This window comes from Mesoplodon mirus (assembly GCF_964341445.2).
Source record: "Mesoplodon mirus genome assembly, chromosome: 7".
In the NCBI taxonomy this organism is placed as follows: domain Eukaryota; kingdom Metazoa; phylum Chordata; class Mammalia; order Artiodactyla; family Ziphiidae; genus Mesoplodon; species Mesoplodon mirus.
The window spans coordinates 24,103,824-24,121,085 of NC_138983.1; the positions used below are offsets into that span (position 1 = coordinate 24,103,824).

Sequence of the window (17,262 nt, forward strand, 5' to 3'; positions counted from 1 at the left end):
AAAGTGATTTGGTTATGTATATACATAACTGAGTATATATATATATATATATATATATATATATATACATTCTTTTTTCAATTTTTTTCCATTATAGGTTATTACAAGGTATTAAATATAGTTCCCTATGCTATAGAGTAAATCCTTGTTGTTTATCTATTTTATATAGGTAATATGTATCTGTTAATCCCATACTCTGAATTTATCCCTCCCCCCGCTTCCCCTTTGGTAACCATAAGTTTGTTTTCTATGTCTGGAGTCTGTTTCTGTTTTGTAAATAAGTTCATTTGTACTATTTTTTAGATTCCACATGTAAGTGATATCATTTAATATTTGTCTTCCTCTCTCTGACTTATTTCACTTGGTATGATAATCTCCAGGTCCATCCATGTTGCTGCAAATGGCATTATTTCATTCTTTTTTATGGCTGAGTAATATTCCATTGTATATATGTACCACATCTTCTTTATCCATTCATCTATTGATGGACACTTAGGTTGCTTCCATGTCTTGGCTATTGTAAATAGTGCTGCAATGAACATTGGGGTCCATGTATCTTTAAGAATTAGAGTTTTCATCTTTTGTGGATATATGCCCAGGAATGGGATTGCTGGATCATATGGTAGCTCTATTTTTAGTTTTTTAAGGAACTTCCATAATGTTTTCCATAGTGGCTGCACCAATTTACATTCTCACCAACAGTGCAAGAGGGTTCCCTTTTCTCCACAAGCTCTCCAGCATTTATTGTTTCTAGATGTTTTTATTATGGCTATTCTGACAGGTATGAAGTGATACCTCATAGTTTTGATTTGCATTTCTCTAATAATTAGCGATGTTGAGCATCTTTTCATGTGGCTGTTGGCCATCTGTATAACACATGCTATTTTTATATGTCCCAAGATTTTATATAAATGTGTGCACACTATGTATCTGTTGGTAATTTGGACCTATTTAAGTATTTAACACTATTGTTGAGCCACAGAATTAACTCTGGAGCTGTCCTACCTGTGGACTTATTGTTATACATGATAATACAATTCCTTATTGTTTAAGCCACATGAATTGGGTTTGTTGTTATGCACAACTGAAAGCTTCTTCCCTGCGATAGGCTCATTGTATTAACATTTCTCAGTGTTGAGTCCTTAAGCTGTGGCTGCCCAGAAGTTTTCATTTGGCTGCAGGTTTACCAAGTGTATAGACAGTTTTGGTTTCTCCTCTACCCCAGGTTGCCCAATTCAGAAATCTTTTGTAGTAGTAATTTATTGTCGTGTAACAAATTTAGCAGTGTAAAACAACACAATTTATTATCTTGCCTAGTTTCTGAGGGTCAGGGATCTGGGAGCAACTTAGCTGCGTGGCTCTGGCTAAGGGGACTCTTGTGAGGTCACAGGCAAGTTGCTGGCTGGGGCTGCAGCCATCGGAAGGGCTGGGGAATTGGCTCCCAAGATCCTTCATGGGACTGTTGTCAGGAAGCTTTGGTTCCTTTCTGTGTGAGACTCTCCATAGTTGACTTCTCCCAGAGTGAATGATCTGAGAGAGAGAGAGAGAGAGAGTCCTACACAGAGCACCACCATGCACCCACCCACATCTACACGGTTATCAACTAGGAGTGGTCTTTGCTCCCTCACTTTTCACCTCAATATACACCATAATCACTGATCCCATCCTTTTTACCTCCTTGGTGCCTCTCAGATCAAGCCACTTCTCTCCATCCTATTGCATACTGGATGTAGGTGCAGAGAGCTGAGTCTGGGGCACAAGTCTGATCCAGTCACTGGCCCTCAAGTTGTTTTCAATGACCCTGTCAGAATCAAGTTCATGGTTTTGAAGGCCTGCCTGCACCTCTAGCCTCCTTATTACCCGGTCTCCCTCATCTCTTGTCCTTTACTCTCCCTTCCCTCTGTGTTTCTTTAGGTCTGAAGTTCAGGGTCACCTTCTCAGGGAAACTTTTCTGACCTTCAGACCAGACTGGATCCCCTGGCTACATGCTTTTGGAATGTTCCATCTTCACTCATGCTGATCATCACATTTGCCCGATGTCTCATTGCTACCTGGTCTGAAAATCTGCAAGGTGAGGGACCACACAGGTTTTGTTCACGGCTCTACTCCAAGGACCTGAGATGATGTCTGGCATGTAGCAGACATGCAATACATTGCGTTGAATAAGTGAATGGATGATTTTTACTTGGTATTTGCGCTTTCTCCTTTCCTTCCTTCCATGGAAGGAGACAGGTTACTTTATATGCAAATCCTATTTATCCCAATGAACAATGTGGCAAGATTGAACCAGACATTCAAAGCAAGGACCTTTCAGGGGATTTTGTGGGTCCTGTGTGACAAAGACTTGCTCCTTAAGCAAGCTGTAGTCAGTCTTGTGTAAGCCTTTTCTTGACTAGGCCCCTCCTTGAGCCTTGTCCTCAAGAGAAAGAATCCTGCTAAGTCAGTTTAGGGAGAATCTCCCATCACTGATATCTGATCACCCTTGATATCTGATTCAGTTCCTCATCCCCCACCATCTCCTGGTTGATATCTGATCACCCTGACGTGCCTTCAGCAAGAATCCTGTTAAATCAGATTAGCCAGTATCCCCCCTTATTCCTAATGTTTCCTCTTAGTAGTTTTCCATCCACTGACCCCCCACCCCTCTCCTTGGTGATAAATCCTCACTTTTCCTTGTTTAATTCAGAGTTGAGCCCAATCTCCCCTGCTTCCTGCAGACACCCATTGCTGCAGTCCCTTGAATAAAGTCTTCCTTACAGTCTTTAACAAACATCAGAATAATTTTTTCTTCAGCACTTGGACTGGGTCTACTCAGGACAGGCCTCTCGATTTGTCTTTTAACAAATGCACACTCTACCCCTAGACTTCCAACTGGAAGCATAAATATACAAGACAATATATTCTTCACACATGCATTGGCTTCAAATCAATATAGGAACATAACCTAACTTATATCACCAGACCTGTGGAAAATGGTACCTACTTAGTTTCATTTTGAAATGAAAATCTAAAAGTAGATGTTCATACATAGTTATAACAACAGTCAACCTTGATTGAGCTACCATTGTTTGCCAGCCTTATTTTAATCTCACCAGAATTATAAGGTAGCTATTACCTCCCTTTTATAGATGAGGAAACTGAGACTCAGAGGGGCCAATGAACTTACCCAAGTTCATACAGCCGGTAGGTAGTAGAGCCTTGATCCAGCCTGGGGCCTGTTGCCTTTTGTATGCCACTGTACCCTGCTGCCTTTCCTTGGAGTTATTCTATTTTTTGGTCCCTTCCTCATCCTAAATGGCTCAAATGCATGTAACTGTTGAGTTAGCCACTTGGATTGGGGTCACAATTTTTGCCAGTGTTCTTTGTAAAGCTTTGCAGTTCCGTGGCATGGCAGACATTTGGCTTTAAATTGAAGTTTATAAATACACATATAAAAGTCAAGAATAGGTTTCCCCAAGTGATTCAGGAGCACATTGACTATGAAGGAGGGAAGCATGCCCACTTTCAGCAATTTCCATGATGAATGACATAGACCAAGAAGAATGTGGTTAAAGAAAGGACGACAGACTCACCTACCCCTTTGCCTGGTTCCCGATGGAAAGGGAGTGGAGCTGAGCCAGCCCTGGAGGTGGAACACTGCTGCTTGTTGTGTAGGTGAACAGCCGGGATTCATTAGGGCTGGAGACTTCCATGGTGCGGCCAGTTAGAGCAGGCTCTGCTGGAAGGACCCTTTGTCTTTTCCACAGACCTACCCTTCTCCATCTCTGGCCTTGGTTGACTTGAACTTTGTGTCTCGTACACTGATGAAAACCACACTTACTGACCACACTACTGACTAGTGCTCTGGGATGCCTGTCTCAGGCTTGCAGACCTGTACCACCCCAGCTCTTTACTCTGGCTTGCCCTCTGTATGGTTGCTGCTCAGGTGCTGATCTGAAAAAGTTATAGTTTGGAGATTGGCGAGCTGTTGGCATTCACAAGACAGCCTTCTCTGCGGTTTCTTTCTGTGTATTCACATGCAATCAGCCTCCCACGGCATTGAAAAAGGTTCAGGTTTTTTAGAGTGCCTCATCCTTTCATGTGAAAATTAGAGGGGGTTGTGACTTGTAATTAAATGGGTGGCCCCACTCCATCTACTACAGCCAATTGTTGATTTCTGAGTGTTGATTATAAGTAGATAATTCTTAATTCCAGGTACTGTTCCCTACTTCCCAGCATGGCACTTTACCTCTTTCACCCATAGCCTTTCTAATGATTTATTCCCCCCAGAAGTGGGTGTAGAAAGTGAGGGGGAGAGAATCATAATAAAAATAGCTAATGTTTCCTGAGTACTTAGTATATTTTAGGCACTGTTCTGAGCTCTTTACTCCAACCCTATGGGGGCAGGTACCATTATTCTCTCTACTTAACAGATGGGAAAACTACAGCCATCATAGGTGAAATAACCTGCCTAGGTGTACATATGTAGTAAGTGGTCCAGTTGGATTCAACACTAGGTAGTATGATCCAGAGCAAGAGCTCTTAAGACAGAAATAGAAAAAAAGGGAGGAAGGGTCCTACAAATACCCATTGTGCAGCTTATAGCCTAGATTCAACAATTGTCTGTCCCAAACCACTTTCCCCAAACCCAACAGATACTTGGTGAACTTTTCAGTGTTATCTTATGATGATCAGTGATTCTTAAAAAGTTGGGACTTTGCAGATCCCTTTGAGATTTTGAAGAAGGCCATGGCTCCCTCTTACTCCAAAAACTTCGTGCAAAATTTTGCATATCATTTCCAGAGGTTCAAAGGCCATGTGAAACTCTCCTCCCAATATACCCCATGGAACCTGGGTCAAGAATCCTGACTTAGAATATTAAACTCTATCAATATGAAAAACTGATTTGACCATAATGGGAAGAGAGGAAGCTAAATTTGGGTAGGAAAAAGGAAATTTGTGTAGAGTTGTATGACCTCAGACAAACTACTGACCTTTTTTGTATCATAGTCATAGCTTCCCTCTTCCTCTACCAGCCCATGTTTATTGTCAAGTTCAACAAGGTAATATCCGATCACTGCTTTCAGTTCCCCAGAAGAATGTGTCCCGCTCCTTTCTGAGAATTCCTTTCCAGGTTCCATAGCCCTAGGAAGTTTGCAAACCCAGATTAGTGACAACAAACTAGTAGGGCCCAATTACTCCTGTGGGCATTCCAAAGATAGATGTGAGGGCCTGTTTCCAGCCCCCTAAGCCTGGAGAAGCAAAGACCTGGCACCAGGGACTTCCTTAGGGAGCTGCCAGTCTTGTTCACCACCTGGGGCTCCATCCTAGTGGGGTAAATTGCTGTAGGGAGAGGTTGCTGGGTATGCCTCAGGGAGGGTGTGTTTGTGTGTGTAGGTGAGGGGAGACAAGGGAAGAAGGAAGTAGCATTGTCAGCTGATGGGAGAAACAGATTCCTGAGAGGCTCTAATACCTACAGTTCTTTGGAAACTAAGTCACCACCTCCCCACTCCCATCACCAAAGGACTAGAGCTGGTTGACCAGCAACAAAGTAAACCTCTCCTCTTCTAACTTCTTCCCTCCACCCCCTAGGTGTGCTGCCCTTTGGCATTCCCTGCCCCCCCCCTTAAGGTTACTTTTGGTGCTTGTTTTAAACAAGTTTCACCTGGATAGACAAGTTGAGGGTGAGGGAGAAGGCCCATACCACGGGATGTCCTTGGGATCAGTCTCAGACTGATAATACAGACAATGATTTATATTTATGGAGCATTGAGAATGAGCTAGACCCTGTGCTAAGGGCTTTATGTATATAATCTCATTAAATTCTCCAAACAGTCTACAAAGTAGATTTGATTATTATTTCCATGTGACAGATGAGAAAATTGAGATTCAGAGAGTTAGTGGTGAATCAAGGATTTGACTGCCGTTCACAATCTTTTGGCTGCAAAGGGCCCCAGAAGCAGGGCTGGGATTTAGGAATTTCTCCCTGAGAGGAGCACCTGTGTCAGGGCTCCTGCCCATTTAGTCTGTCCTGAGTCCTGGGATTCTACCTTCGCCAAGTTTCTCCCATAATTTTTCCCTTCAACTTCCACGGCTGGCTCCTTAGTCCAGGCATTACTCCATAGTCCCAGCTGTTCTCTCTAGGCGGGCCTTGGCCTCCTCCATCCCTCAGTCTGGACATCAGGGTGACTTTTCTTCCTGGGACTTGGCTTTGGGCCCAACACCCCCTTCTCCTAAACCATCAGAGCTGTAGAACCATCATTAACTGTAGAATAAAATCCAAAGACCATGACCACATGCTTTTTTCCTTGCTCTCTGCCATATCCAAGCTATACAGATTGTTTATCCTCTTGAGTTGGCTTTTGTTCTGAGGCATATATATATATATATATATATATATATATACAGTTTTGATATATAGATCGAGATATATCTATATCTCGATCTATCTATCTATATATGAAAACTATTTAAAATTCATTTTAATGGTATACATTGCCATGGATCCTTTGGGGAAAAGGATAAATATAAATTATAAACATGCAAATACTCACTTATTTCCCAGTGGCTCTGGACAAACTCAGCCCTTTTTCTTAGAAAGACCTCCCCACTCCCTCCATGGATTGAGATCCTACTTCTCTCTTAGGTCCCAGATCAAGCTTCCCCAGCTCAGGGAAGCCTCCCAGTGCTCTGGGCCTGAATGATCACTCCTCTCAATAGCCTAGTTTGGTTCTTCATCTGAAGATACAAACTGGGGCCAAGCATGGCTTGAAGCCCCAGTGCCTCCCTGAGTTAGACCTGGGTATGAGTCCTACTTTGCCACTTCCAGCCAAGTGACCTTGAACAAGTCATGTAATCTCTGAGTCTTGGTTTCTGTATCCATACTGTGTGGACAATGCCATCTACTGTACATGGTGACTATAATGGCTAAATAAAATGCTGTATACACAGCATTTTAAGAAGCAGTATGCCTGGTGGCTAGGACTATGGCTTCTGGACCCAAGCTGCTTGGGTTCAAACCCTGGCTCTGCCACTTACTGCCTGACCTTGGATGAGCTATTGAACTCTCAAGGACTCAGTTTCCCTATCTGTAAGATGGAGATGATAGGTTTATTTATTTTTTAATTAATTAATTTATTTATTTTTGGCTATGCCTCATGGCAGGTGGGATCCTAGTTCCCCAACCAGGGATCGAACCTGCATCCCCTGCAGTGGAAGTGGGGAGTCTTAACCACTGGACTGCCAGGGAAGTCCCAGAGATGATAGGTTTATTTTGAGGAATAAATGAGTTAATACATGTAATGTACTTAGATGCCTGACACAGAGAAACTGATAAAAAATGTCAGCTATTATCTTGTAAAGCATCCTTCCTCCTCACTTCAACATGTCACTTGCTATCTCTGTACCTAGACTGAACGTCCTCAGAACGGAGGCAATATCCTGTATGTTCTTTTATCCCTGAGCCCAATACCCTGCCTAGCATGTGTGCAGGGGCTTTTATGCTGCTGAACTTACCATAATGGGCGCCATGGGAAGACGAAGAATTTTCCCAGAAGCCTGTAGAGGCAAAGGATAAGATTTCCAAACTGTGATCACCTGGGGCAAATGCTCCAGGTAGGAAGGAGACTTGGGGATACAGGTGGCGGGGGAGGCAAGTTGGCTGCTTTTCTCCTCGAATCACCGGTGCGCCCCCTCCCCCTCGAAGGCAGGCTTTTAATCTAGCAGACTCAGTGTGCGCAGTGAAGGCAGGCAGTGGACCTCCCATCCCAGGCTCGGGGCGTGGGTGAGGGTGTTGGGGGCAGGTGCTTCAGGCCTCACCTGAGCGGTCCCCAGCCCCGTCTACCTCCGCTCCCATTCAGCGTACTGCGGGCTGCTCCCCTCCCCTCACCGCGCTGAGGGAGTCCAGCCTGACCTGGGCTGGCCTCCGTGCCCCGCAGCGTCCGTTCCAGCCACAGCCTGGGGCCTCTCCGCGCGGCCACACCTCCCCGGGCCCCGCAAGGGTTAAGGCAGCCGCGGAGAGGAGAGGTTTGGGCTGACGTCGCTCTGGCTGAAGGTGGTTCCCCTCGGATGAGGATGGGAGAGCCTGGCGAGCTGAAACCCGAGCTCCCGCGCGGCTGGGGCTTGGGGAGGTCCGTGTAAGAGCCGCCTGCCCGCCGGCCTCCCTCGGTCCCTCCCCGGCAGTCGCTCCGGGCACCACCGCGGAACGATGGAGCTGGGCTGGTGGCCGCAGCTGGGGCTCACTTTCCTGCAGCTGCTTCTCATCTCCTCCTTGCCAAGAGGTACTGTGGGTAGCATCAGGAACCCCAGGAGGGGACTTTTCCCTCTTGGGGTTTGGTAGGGGGCAGGACTGGGGGGTCCCAGGAGATGGTGCTTGTGTGTATGTGGGTGGTGGCTGGGGGCGGGGGCTTCTTCTCAGTGATAATCTTGGGGGCTTGGCTGGTGATGCTGGAGTGTCTGTCTTTCTCCCTGAGAATGGGACACTGTTTTCTGTCATCCCAACTTGTGGGACTGAACTGCCTCATGAGGAGTACCAGCTTCAGTTTCATTTACTGGTTTTTTATTTTAGCTTCTCAAAGCACAAAATTACCTCCGGGAATCTACCCAGTGTCAGGTACCCCACCCCCTGACATGCAAAAGCTAAATTTCCCACTGGAAAAAGCCCCCTCAGAGGTGAGCTGGAAGGAAAGAGGAGGATGAGAGCAGGGCTTGCAGCGAGGGTGTCCCTCTGGGGCATCTTGCTTGGTGAAATCTTACAGTTACAACCCTTCAGAACAGATTCCCAGCAAGGGAGATGTACTCACTCAGCATATATACACTTCCTTTCTGATAAGAATGAGAAAGAAGAAGGAAAAGCCGAGGTGAAGAGTGCAAGTCGTTTCTGGGGAAGCACAGTGCTTGTTTAGAAAGAGCTGTGGCTTCTGTGTTTTTCACATGTCATTTTCTGAGCCACAAAACCCATGTCAAATGGGCTCCTGGGGCAAGTGAGGCTGAAACGAGACACAGAGGTCTTGGGAGCCTCTTGACCCAGCAGAAGCAAGGAGAGGGCAGGCTTGTCCTCTGATTGCTTCCAGGCAAGCAGGGAAGGAGGACTTCTTAGGATCATCTGTCCTATGGCTGGAGAGGCCAGGTGTCAGGAGGTAGGGAGAGACCTCAGGAGATAAGGACCAGTTGAAATGTACACACATGATAAAATAGGGCAACTTTGCAGAGGAGCAGGGAGTGTGTGAGCTTTTGCTACTCTCCTTCTCCGGGGGTTACCTGTCACCTGTGCTGGTTACCTGTCACCTGTGCTCTACTTGAGAGGTGGATGCTCCATTGCTGCACATAGCTCGCAAGTGCCTGAGAGTGAAACAGAGTAAGTGGGAGTGGTGAGGGTGTAAAATGCAATCACCTACTGTAGAAGGGGAGCTGGACCGTGGGGCATATCCCTTCCTGATGAACAAAAAGCCAAGATATAAAAAAAGAAAAACCCATTTTGGTGAATACTTCCCATCTACCTGTAGCCTGCCAGCCCCAGGTGAAATCTTCCTTGGTGATTTACTCTTAAGCTGGAGAGAGTGTTTCATTTGAATTTTGCCTCACTGGCATCTGGAATAGCCCAAAGACAAGAATGTAGGAAGAAGGAGCCCAGGAGGGGCAAGTCTGATAATCCATAAACCCAGACACTCGCCCCAGGGGGTAAGTTGGTGAATTTTCCTTAAGGCTCCTTCCTGTTCCACCTCTGCCTTTTGGAGCCGAACTTCCAGGGCATGGTGGCCCGAGCCCAACTACAGAGGAACCTGGTTCCTTCTGGAGCACCAGGGCTCCGAGGTCTAGTTTGCTCATCTCTGCATCAGCACGCCCCTGCTTCTTTTTTTCTAACGTGGCAGGTTAGATGGCTGAAACCCAGAAAAGTTAAAAACCAAAGCTCAGCTGCCCCTTTTCTCTTGCCCAGGATCCGAAAAACCCATTTTTTCCTGAACTGAGAATCTCTTTTACCTTTTGCTCTGGAAAAGCTTCAGGGAGGGTACGCGGCGTCTGGGCAGCCAAGCTGCTGACTGAACCAGAGAGCAACTTCACGAGTCTAGCAAGGATATTTCATTGTTGAGCATTCGCATTTAGAGGGAACACGGAGAGATGGAGTGGAGAAGGAAAATATTTCTTCAAGTCGTGAGTGAATGAGTCCACTCCCCGCTGGAGTTCTGAATCTGGCCCCGTCAAGGAAAGCTTAGCAGCATATTTCCTCTAATTAGTTTTCTAAAAAGAGCGTCTGATGAAATGTAAACATCCACGGGGATGGCACAGCAGACGGTTGTTGCTCATCGACTTGGGACACGTGTCTGAGGATGAAAATCCAAACATGGGGCCAAGTGATAACCCAATATAAACAGCATGTGAGGGGAGAAACCCAACTCCACTGACTTCACCAAATAGCAGTAGCTCTGCCAACAGGATTCTGCCTAAAAGGAGCGACTCATTTAAAAGATGTGACTCTGGGGAGTGAAACCTTAATATGAATAACTTCACAAGTGTTGCTTCCAACAGACATTAGCTGGTGGGGAATGAGCATCAAGGCAGCTGGGGAAGATAATCTGAAGCACAGATATTCAGTGGGCAGGAGAAGCCAACCGAGAAAGGGAACGTGGAAAGAGAGCAAGGGGGAAAGAGTGGCAAGAAAAATTAGATGTTGGTTTATAATGGGATGTGTTAGCAAATTCCAAGGAGACAGCTATGAAAATTGGGCCTTCTTGGCAGGGCTAGATTTCTGTGGGGACCATAAAGAGGGTGTTCCCCAGATATATATTCTGAGAACGCCTGGCTTCTCCACAGGGAAATAATTTGAGGGGGGGATCATTGGTTTAGGGAACTGGGAGTAACTGTAGAGATCATTTAGTTTGAGTACCTCAAATGCAGAGGACAAGGAGAGTAAACATCTGTGAGCATTTATGATGTGCCCAGTGTTTGAGCCAAAGCAGGGTAGGTGCTGTTTCCAGATAAAGTTTAGAGAGGGTCTGTAACCTGTCCAAAGATATACAGGCACAGTTGTAAAAAAGGTAAACGTTTGATCTAGCAATTCCACTTCTGGGTATATACACAAAATAAGTCAAAGCAGGAACTCCAGCAGATATTTGTACACCAGTGTCCACTGCAGCATTATTCCCAATAGCCAAAAGGTGGGAAAAACCCACGTGTTCATCAATGGATAAACAAAATGTGGTACGTACATATAGTGGAATATTATTCAGACTTAAAAAGGAGTGAAGTTCTGACACAGCCTACAACATGGATGAACCTTGAAAACATTATGCTAAGTGAAAGAAGCCAGACACAAAAGGACAAATCCTGTCTGATTCCATTTATATGAAGTACCTAGAGAAGTCAAATTCATAGAGGCAGAAAGTACAACAGTGGTTACCAGGGGCTGTGGGGAGGAAAGATTGAGGAGTTAGTGTTTAATGGGTGTAGAGTGTCACTGAGGGGTGACGGAAACATTCTGGAGACGTATAGTGGTGACGGTTACACAGGCCACTGAACTGTACACTTAAAAGTGATTAAAATGGTAAATTTATGTTATTTACATTTTGCTGTAATAATGATAAAAAAGAAAACGCAAGCAGATTAGCGGAGCCTGGCGTGAGCCCAGACTGTTGAATTCCTGAGCTCAAGCTCATGTGGTACCTGGCTGACTTAAACTCACATACCTAATAGAATCATATACTGATACACATGTGATCATGGCATGGCTTCAGGACACACGTGGCGGGGGGAGGGTTCTTGCTAGCTCCAGTTTGGGTGGCACTCCTGCTCTTTTGGGGGCCACTTGGGCAAAGAGGGGGACTGTAGCACCGAAGGATTGGCAGCCTTCGGGTCAAAGGTCTGCAGAAGTAGCTAGTAGGATATGATGCTTAAAAGTGTTTTGAACCTGAATGCTTTGAGGTAGGCTGGGTCCCCTCTCTGGCCTGACACCCTGCCTTCTCAATTCACACGTATGTATGTTCTCTGCTAGTCTCTACTGGCATTTGCATTTTTGACCTCCATTCCTGGGAGGGGTGGGGCAGAAATGGAGAGTGAAAGAAAGTGGAAGGCTGTGTACTGAAATGGGGGGAAGCACAAGTGAGAATTTCGTAGCAGACAGGGCTTTTAAAAGAAGGAACGTAAATGTATTTTAACTTGTGTGTTTGTGGAATGTAATCTCAACTCTAGGACCACCAACTCTTTGGTAAAATGTTCTACTCTCAAGAATGCCCTTGAGAGTGAGCTTTTGGTGGAAACTGAGGGTGAGGCTTGGTGTTATGTTTGGGTCAGTAAGCTAGGGACAAAGCACCTCTGGACCCAGAGGCAGATGTGACCTGGAGCATGTAAGTCCCTTAGAAATATCCAGAAGCCTTAGGGAGGGCTTTGGAATGCTCCTGGCAGGGACCATGGGTTTGACTTAAACTTATCTGCATCTGGGTTCCCCTGGCTAGACAGCAATGGCTGAGATAATGGCGTCTCATGGCGTCTGGAGGACCTAATGACTGGCCTTAAGTCAGAAAATTATTTCCATCTGCCCTACTAGGGGTGGCCAATCCCAATGCATGAGAAAACCTCTCTACCTGCCTCCCCTGAGCCCAGCTCTAGACACTGCAATTGATCTGGGGTATGTGCAAATTGGGAAAAGTGCCATTTCAGTGATAAATGAGAGAAGGTGGTGCCCTGCTCTTCCCACGTGTGGGAGAACCTGTCACTCTCACCTTGTGGATACTTGAAAGTCATAGGAACCCAGATCCCTTTCCTCTTATTTTATTTTAAAGGGGAGGGAAAAGCAATGTTTACATTTTCTAATTCCTGAATTCCATGGCAGAGGACCCAGAGGGCAGCTGGAGCTTTGAAAGCTACCAGATCAGTGGCAGAAAGTCTATCAGAGTCCAAGCCTGGTCTATGTTTAAGGAGTTCTGTTCGTCAGTCATCATGAGATCTGGGCCAAAGCATTAGGTTTATGATGGAGAGAAAGAAGTAAAATGCAGGAAAAAAAATCAAACCTCATATCTATAAACAAAACCACTCACAGAAGGCAGAGAATTAGTGTTGGCTGGAGATATTCCACTCTCTTAACCAGTGGGACTTTCTACTACTCCCCGCGCACTGCCCAACCCACCAACAATGACTCCTTTCATTGTTCTCAGTTGTTATTTGTGATACAGACACAGAGCCCATGTGGGCTGAGAGTGGAGTAGGTAGGGCTGCACATCAGATTCTTCACCGGTGATGGTGGAAACACCAGTGGTGGAAGCCTCCATGCCTAAGGGACCAGATCCCAAATGATCTACTGAGTCTGTGGTAAATACCAGGCACTCTCCTATATGCTTTACATGTATTTATTTAATCCTCACAACACATCTAGAAGCTAATTAGTAGTGTTATTATCCCTAGTTTACATAGGAGGGAACTGAGAGGTACAGTACTTGCCCAGGTCATAGAGCTGGACGTCCATGATTTGAACCCAGACAGCCTGACCCCGTTATACATGCACTGAAACACTACACAACGCTGCCACGGTCAGCAGGGGGTCCAACTATGGTAGATCTGCTGGCCGAATCACAAAGACCATGGTGTTAGTAAAGAATTCTGGTTATCCCTTGGATATTCCAGGAGCTGAGAATGGCCTCAGGGGGGTCATGTGCTCACCACTGTGGGGGCAGAGTGGATGTGAGAGACGACGGAGAGACCTCAGCAACCCCAGTGGGACCACATGGAAACCAAGAGGAGCCATTTTCTAAAGGAAACAGGAGTGTTAAGCAGATTGCAAACCCCGCCAGTTTCTGGGGTAGCTGTCCACAGGCTCACGCATCTCATTCTGATTAGATGTGGGAAGTGAGAATTTCTTTGTCCCATGGTCAGCCTTTATAATCAAAGTCATGTGTCTGCTTGTGGAGGGACAGAATTAAGGATGAGACATGCTTCAAGCCTGGCCCTGACACTGTGTAGCGCTTCTCCTTTATGGATTTATTCTGTCAAGATCGTCAATGTGTAAACTCTTAGGCTATGGAACAGGAGCAGCAGGCCTGGCGTGAGTAAGGGGAAGCGTTTTCTCTTTCTTCTTTTTTTTCGGCATAACACAGTTGATGGATATTGCAGGGGATGGAAATGTAGACTCCTTCCATTAATACTCAGGTGGGTTTTGAATGAGGATCAGCTGTCTACTAGACACTAATGTCTTGGGTCCTTTGTCAAATGGTTAAGCGAAGTGCTCCCCTCAGCTGAGCAGCAAATAAAGACACAAGTTTCTGTCACCCTTCTGCCTCTGGAGTTGGGAAAATGCCTTTGTTCCTGCAGTGTAAGCATCTTTCTCACTGCCCTCTCCGAGGCTCTGGCTGTCTCAGAGGGTTGAGTTAGTGCTTTGGCAGCCAGTGTCAATGTAAGTAGAAGTCTGGTCAGTTGGTTTGGTGATTGGAAACCCAGGGCTTCTGCTGCCAGAACAGAGTGAGGAACACATTCAGGCAACTTTAGCTCATGGGAAGATGCAGCAATTGTCCTCATCAGCTGAATTTATGATTGGTTACAATAAATTTCCAACCAGTTTTTAATGGAAAACCACTGTGCGAAGGAGGGATGTTGTCCTGCTTTGCTTCAAGTCAAATCATTTGAGGACTCTGAGGGACCAAGGTGTCAATGTTTTTCAAACCCAGTTCCATGTCCACTTACTTCATAGGACTCCTTTGAAGATGATCAATTAATCCCCTGCATCATGGGATCCCACCTTGGAAGTCAACAGTGATGGTAGAGAACACCTGAGATATCCCAGAACAAGTTGCCTGAGCTTAGCTTCCATCTGGTAGCATCTACTATATTTTTCAATATACCACTTGGCTCACCTGGATACAAGCAGAAGGGAGGGCTTGCCTGGTATAAAGAATCTTTATTCTTGGTCTGGCTTTCTGCCTCCCAGTGGGTGATTGACTGCCTGCTTCTAAGTGATGTTCCGCCTCCTTTCTGTACAAGCCTGGCTCCCCCGGCAAATCAAAGGTAGAAAAGAACAAGTGAGCAGCGAAAGCCTTTATGGAAATGAGATGCAAACTGCAGTACACAAAGAGCAAAAAGTATTCAGCAGTAATGGACCCAATGGATTCCTTCTACTGTAAAATAGCGACCCCAAAATGTCATCGCAAGAGCCATTTCTTTTTCTTTTTTTTTTTTTTTTTGCTGTACGCGGGCCTCTCACTGTTGCGGCCTCTCCCGTTGCGGAGCACAGGCTCTGGACGCACAGGCTCAGCGGCCATGGCTCATGGGCCCAGCCACTCCCCGGCATGTGGGATCTTCCCAGACCGGGGCACGAACCCATGTCCCCTGTATCAGCAGGTGGACTCTCAACCACTGCGCCACCAGGGAAGCCCCGCAAGAGCCATTTCTAACATCAGTCTTTGACACAAATAACCTGACCTTGGAAATCACACATGCCTCATGTATCCACATTCATATATTTATTCAGCAGACTTTATCAAGCACCTACCAGGTGCCAGGTGTGATCCTAGGTGCTGGAGACAGGATGATGAATAAAAGGCCTTTTCCTTAAAGCACTTTCTTTCTTTCTTTTTTTTTAACATCTTTATTGGAGTAAAATTGCTTTACAATGGTGTGTTAATTTCTGCTTTATAACAAAGTGAATCAGCTATACATATACATGTATCCCCACATCTCTTCCCTCTTGCGTCTCCCTTCCACACTCCCTATCCCACCCCTCTAGGTGGAGGCAAAGCACCGAGCTGATCTCCCTGTGCTATGCAGCTGCTTCCTACTAGCTATCTATTTTACATTTGGTAGTGTCCATGCCACTCTCTCACTTCATCCCAGCTTACCCTTCCCCCTTCCCGTGTCCTCAAGTCCATTCTCTACGTCTGCATCTTTATTCCTGCCCTGCCCCTAGGTTCTTCAAACCATTTTGTTTTTTGTGTTTTTAGATTCCATATATATGTGTTAGCATACGGTATTTGTTTTTCTCTTTCTGAATTACTTCACTCTGTATGACAGTCTTTAGGTCCATCCACCTCACTACAAATAACTCAATTTCGTTTCTTATTATGGCTAAGTAGTATTCCATTGTATATACGTAAGGCACTTTCTTTAAGGTTGAAACAGCTTATGGTCCAGCCTGGTATTTTCCAAAGTAGGTTTCATGGAATACTAATCCTAAAGGATATTCAGCAGAAGTAAACAAAACCTAGGACGTCATGATGGAATTAGCTTGGGGAATGTGGGAATTAACTATGTGCAAAGAATATTATAGACTTGGCAAAGCCCTACAATAAAGAAAGCTGTTATTAGCATTTACAAAGTTGTTTGGCCACAGAACCTTTATTCACATAATACCTTATACCATCCAGTGGAACTAGTGCTCTAGCATTTGGAAAACTCAGGTCTCTTGCCCATAATGAATAAAACATTGAAGAATATCTTCACCATTATAGAGGATGGGGTAAGAAGGGAATTTGAAAATCTACAAAACATGAGCTTTTCTTCAGACTTCTGCTGAGAGATGGACGGGAAGTCTGATGTCCTAGTCCCTTCACACTTGTTGAGATGTTGAAACAACTGTGGAGGTGATCCCGACCACATTGCTGTAAGAAAAGTCCTCACCAGCATCGACCTGCATAGTTCACCAAGAAAACTCATTTCTTGTCTATAAGTTGTTTAAAGTAATGTGGTTGCCCTGGGATCACTGGTCAAACTGAGGTGTGGGTCTGAGTAACGCACACCTATGACGATGTGGCAGTTCTGGGGAGCGATAAGAGCTGTGACTTGACTTCCCGACTACATTGTATCCTTGGTGACAGTCACACTGTCTCCTCTTCAAAAATAAGGAGAATATGGGACTTCCCTGGTGGCACAGTGCTTAAGAAGCCACCTGCCAATGCAGGGGTCAGGGTTCGAGCCCCGGTCTGGGAAGATCCCACATGCTGCGGAGCAACTAAGCCCGTGCGCCACAACTACTGAGCCTGCACTCTAGAGCACACAAGCCGCAACTACTGAAGCCTGCGCGCCTAGAGCCTGTGCACCGCAACGAAGAGAAGCCCCCGCTCACCGCAACTAGAGAAAGCCTGCGTGCAGCAACGAAGACCCAACGCAGCCAAAAATAAAATAAATTTTAAAAAAATTAAAAAAAAACCAATACAGAGAATATTTGGGCATCCTTCTAGTCCCTGGGGGCACTGAGTCCACGGTCTGTTCATTACCAATTAACCTCTCCCTTCCCCCCTCTAACACATGCAGGTTTGTCTCCATTGTTTTTTTATTTACCCCCCTGTCTGCCAGTTCTAGTATAGCTAC

The 17,262-nt window shown here is 45.6% G+C and overlaps 1 protein-coding gene across 2 annotated transcripts in view; it reads left to right on the forward strand.

The window, feature by feature from the left end:
* PAMR1 (peptidase domain containing associated with muscle regeneration 1) overlaps window positions 1–17,262 on the forward strand; it is a 169,642-nt gene that overhangs the window by 87,980 nt on the left and 64,400 nt on the right. The window contains exon 1 of one of the 2 annotated variants that reach the window (XM_082626268.1): window positions 8,108–8,258. The exons of the other annotated variant lie outside the window; for it this stretch is intronic. Coding sequence (XP_082482394.1) covers window positions 8,186–8,258 — 73 coding nt within the window. The 5' untranslated portion in view covers window positions 8,108–8,185. Of the gene's footprint in view, window positions 1–8,107; window positions 8,259–17,262 lie in introns of those variants that run through there. 2 annotated transcript variants of the gene reach the window in all.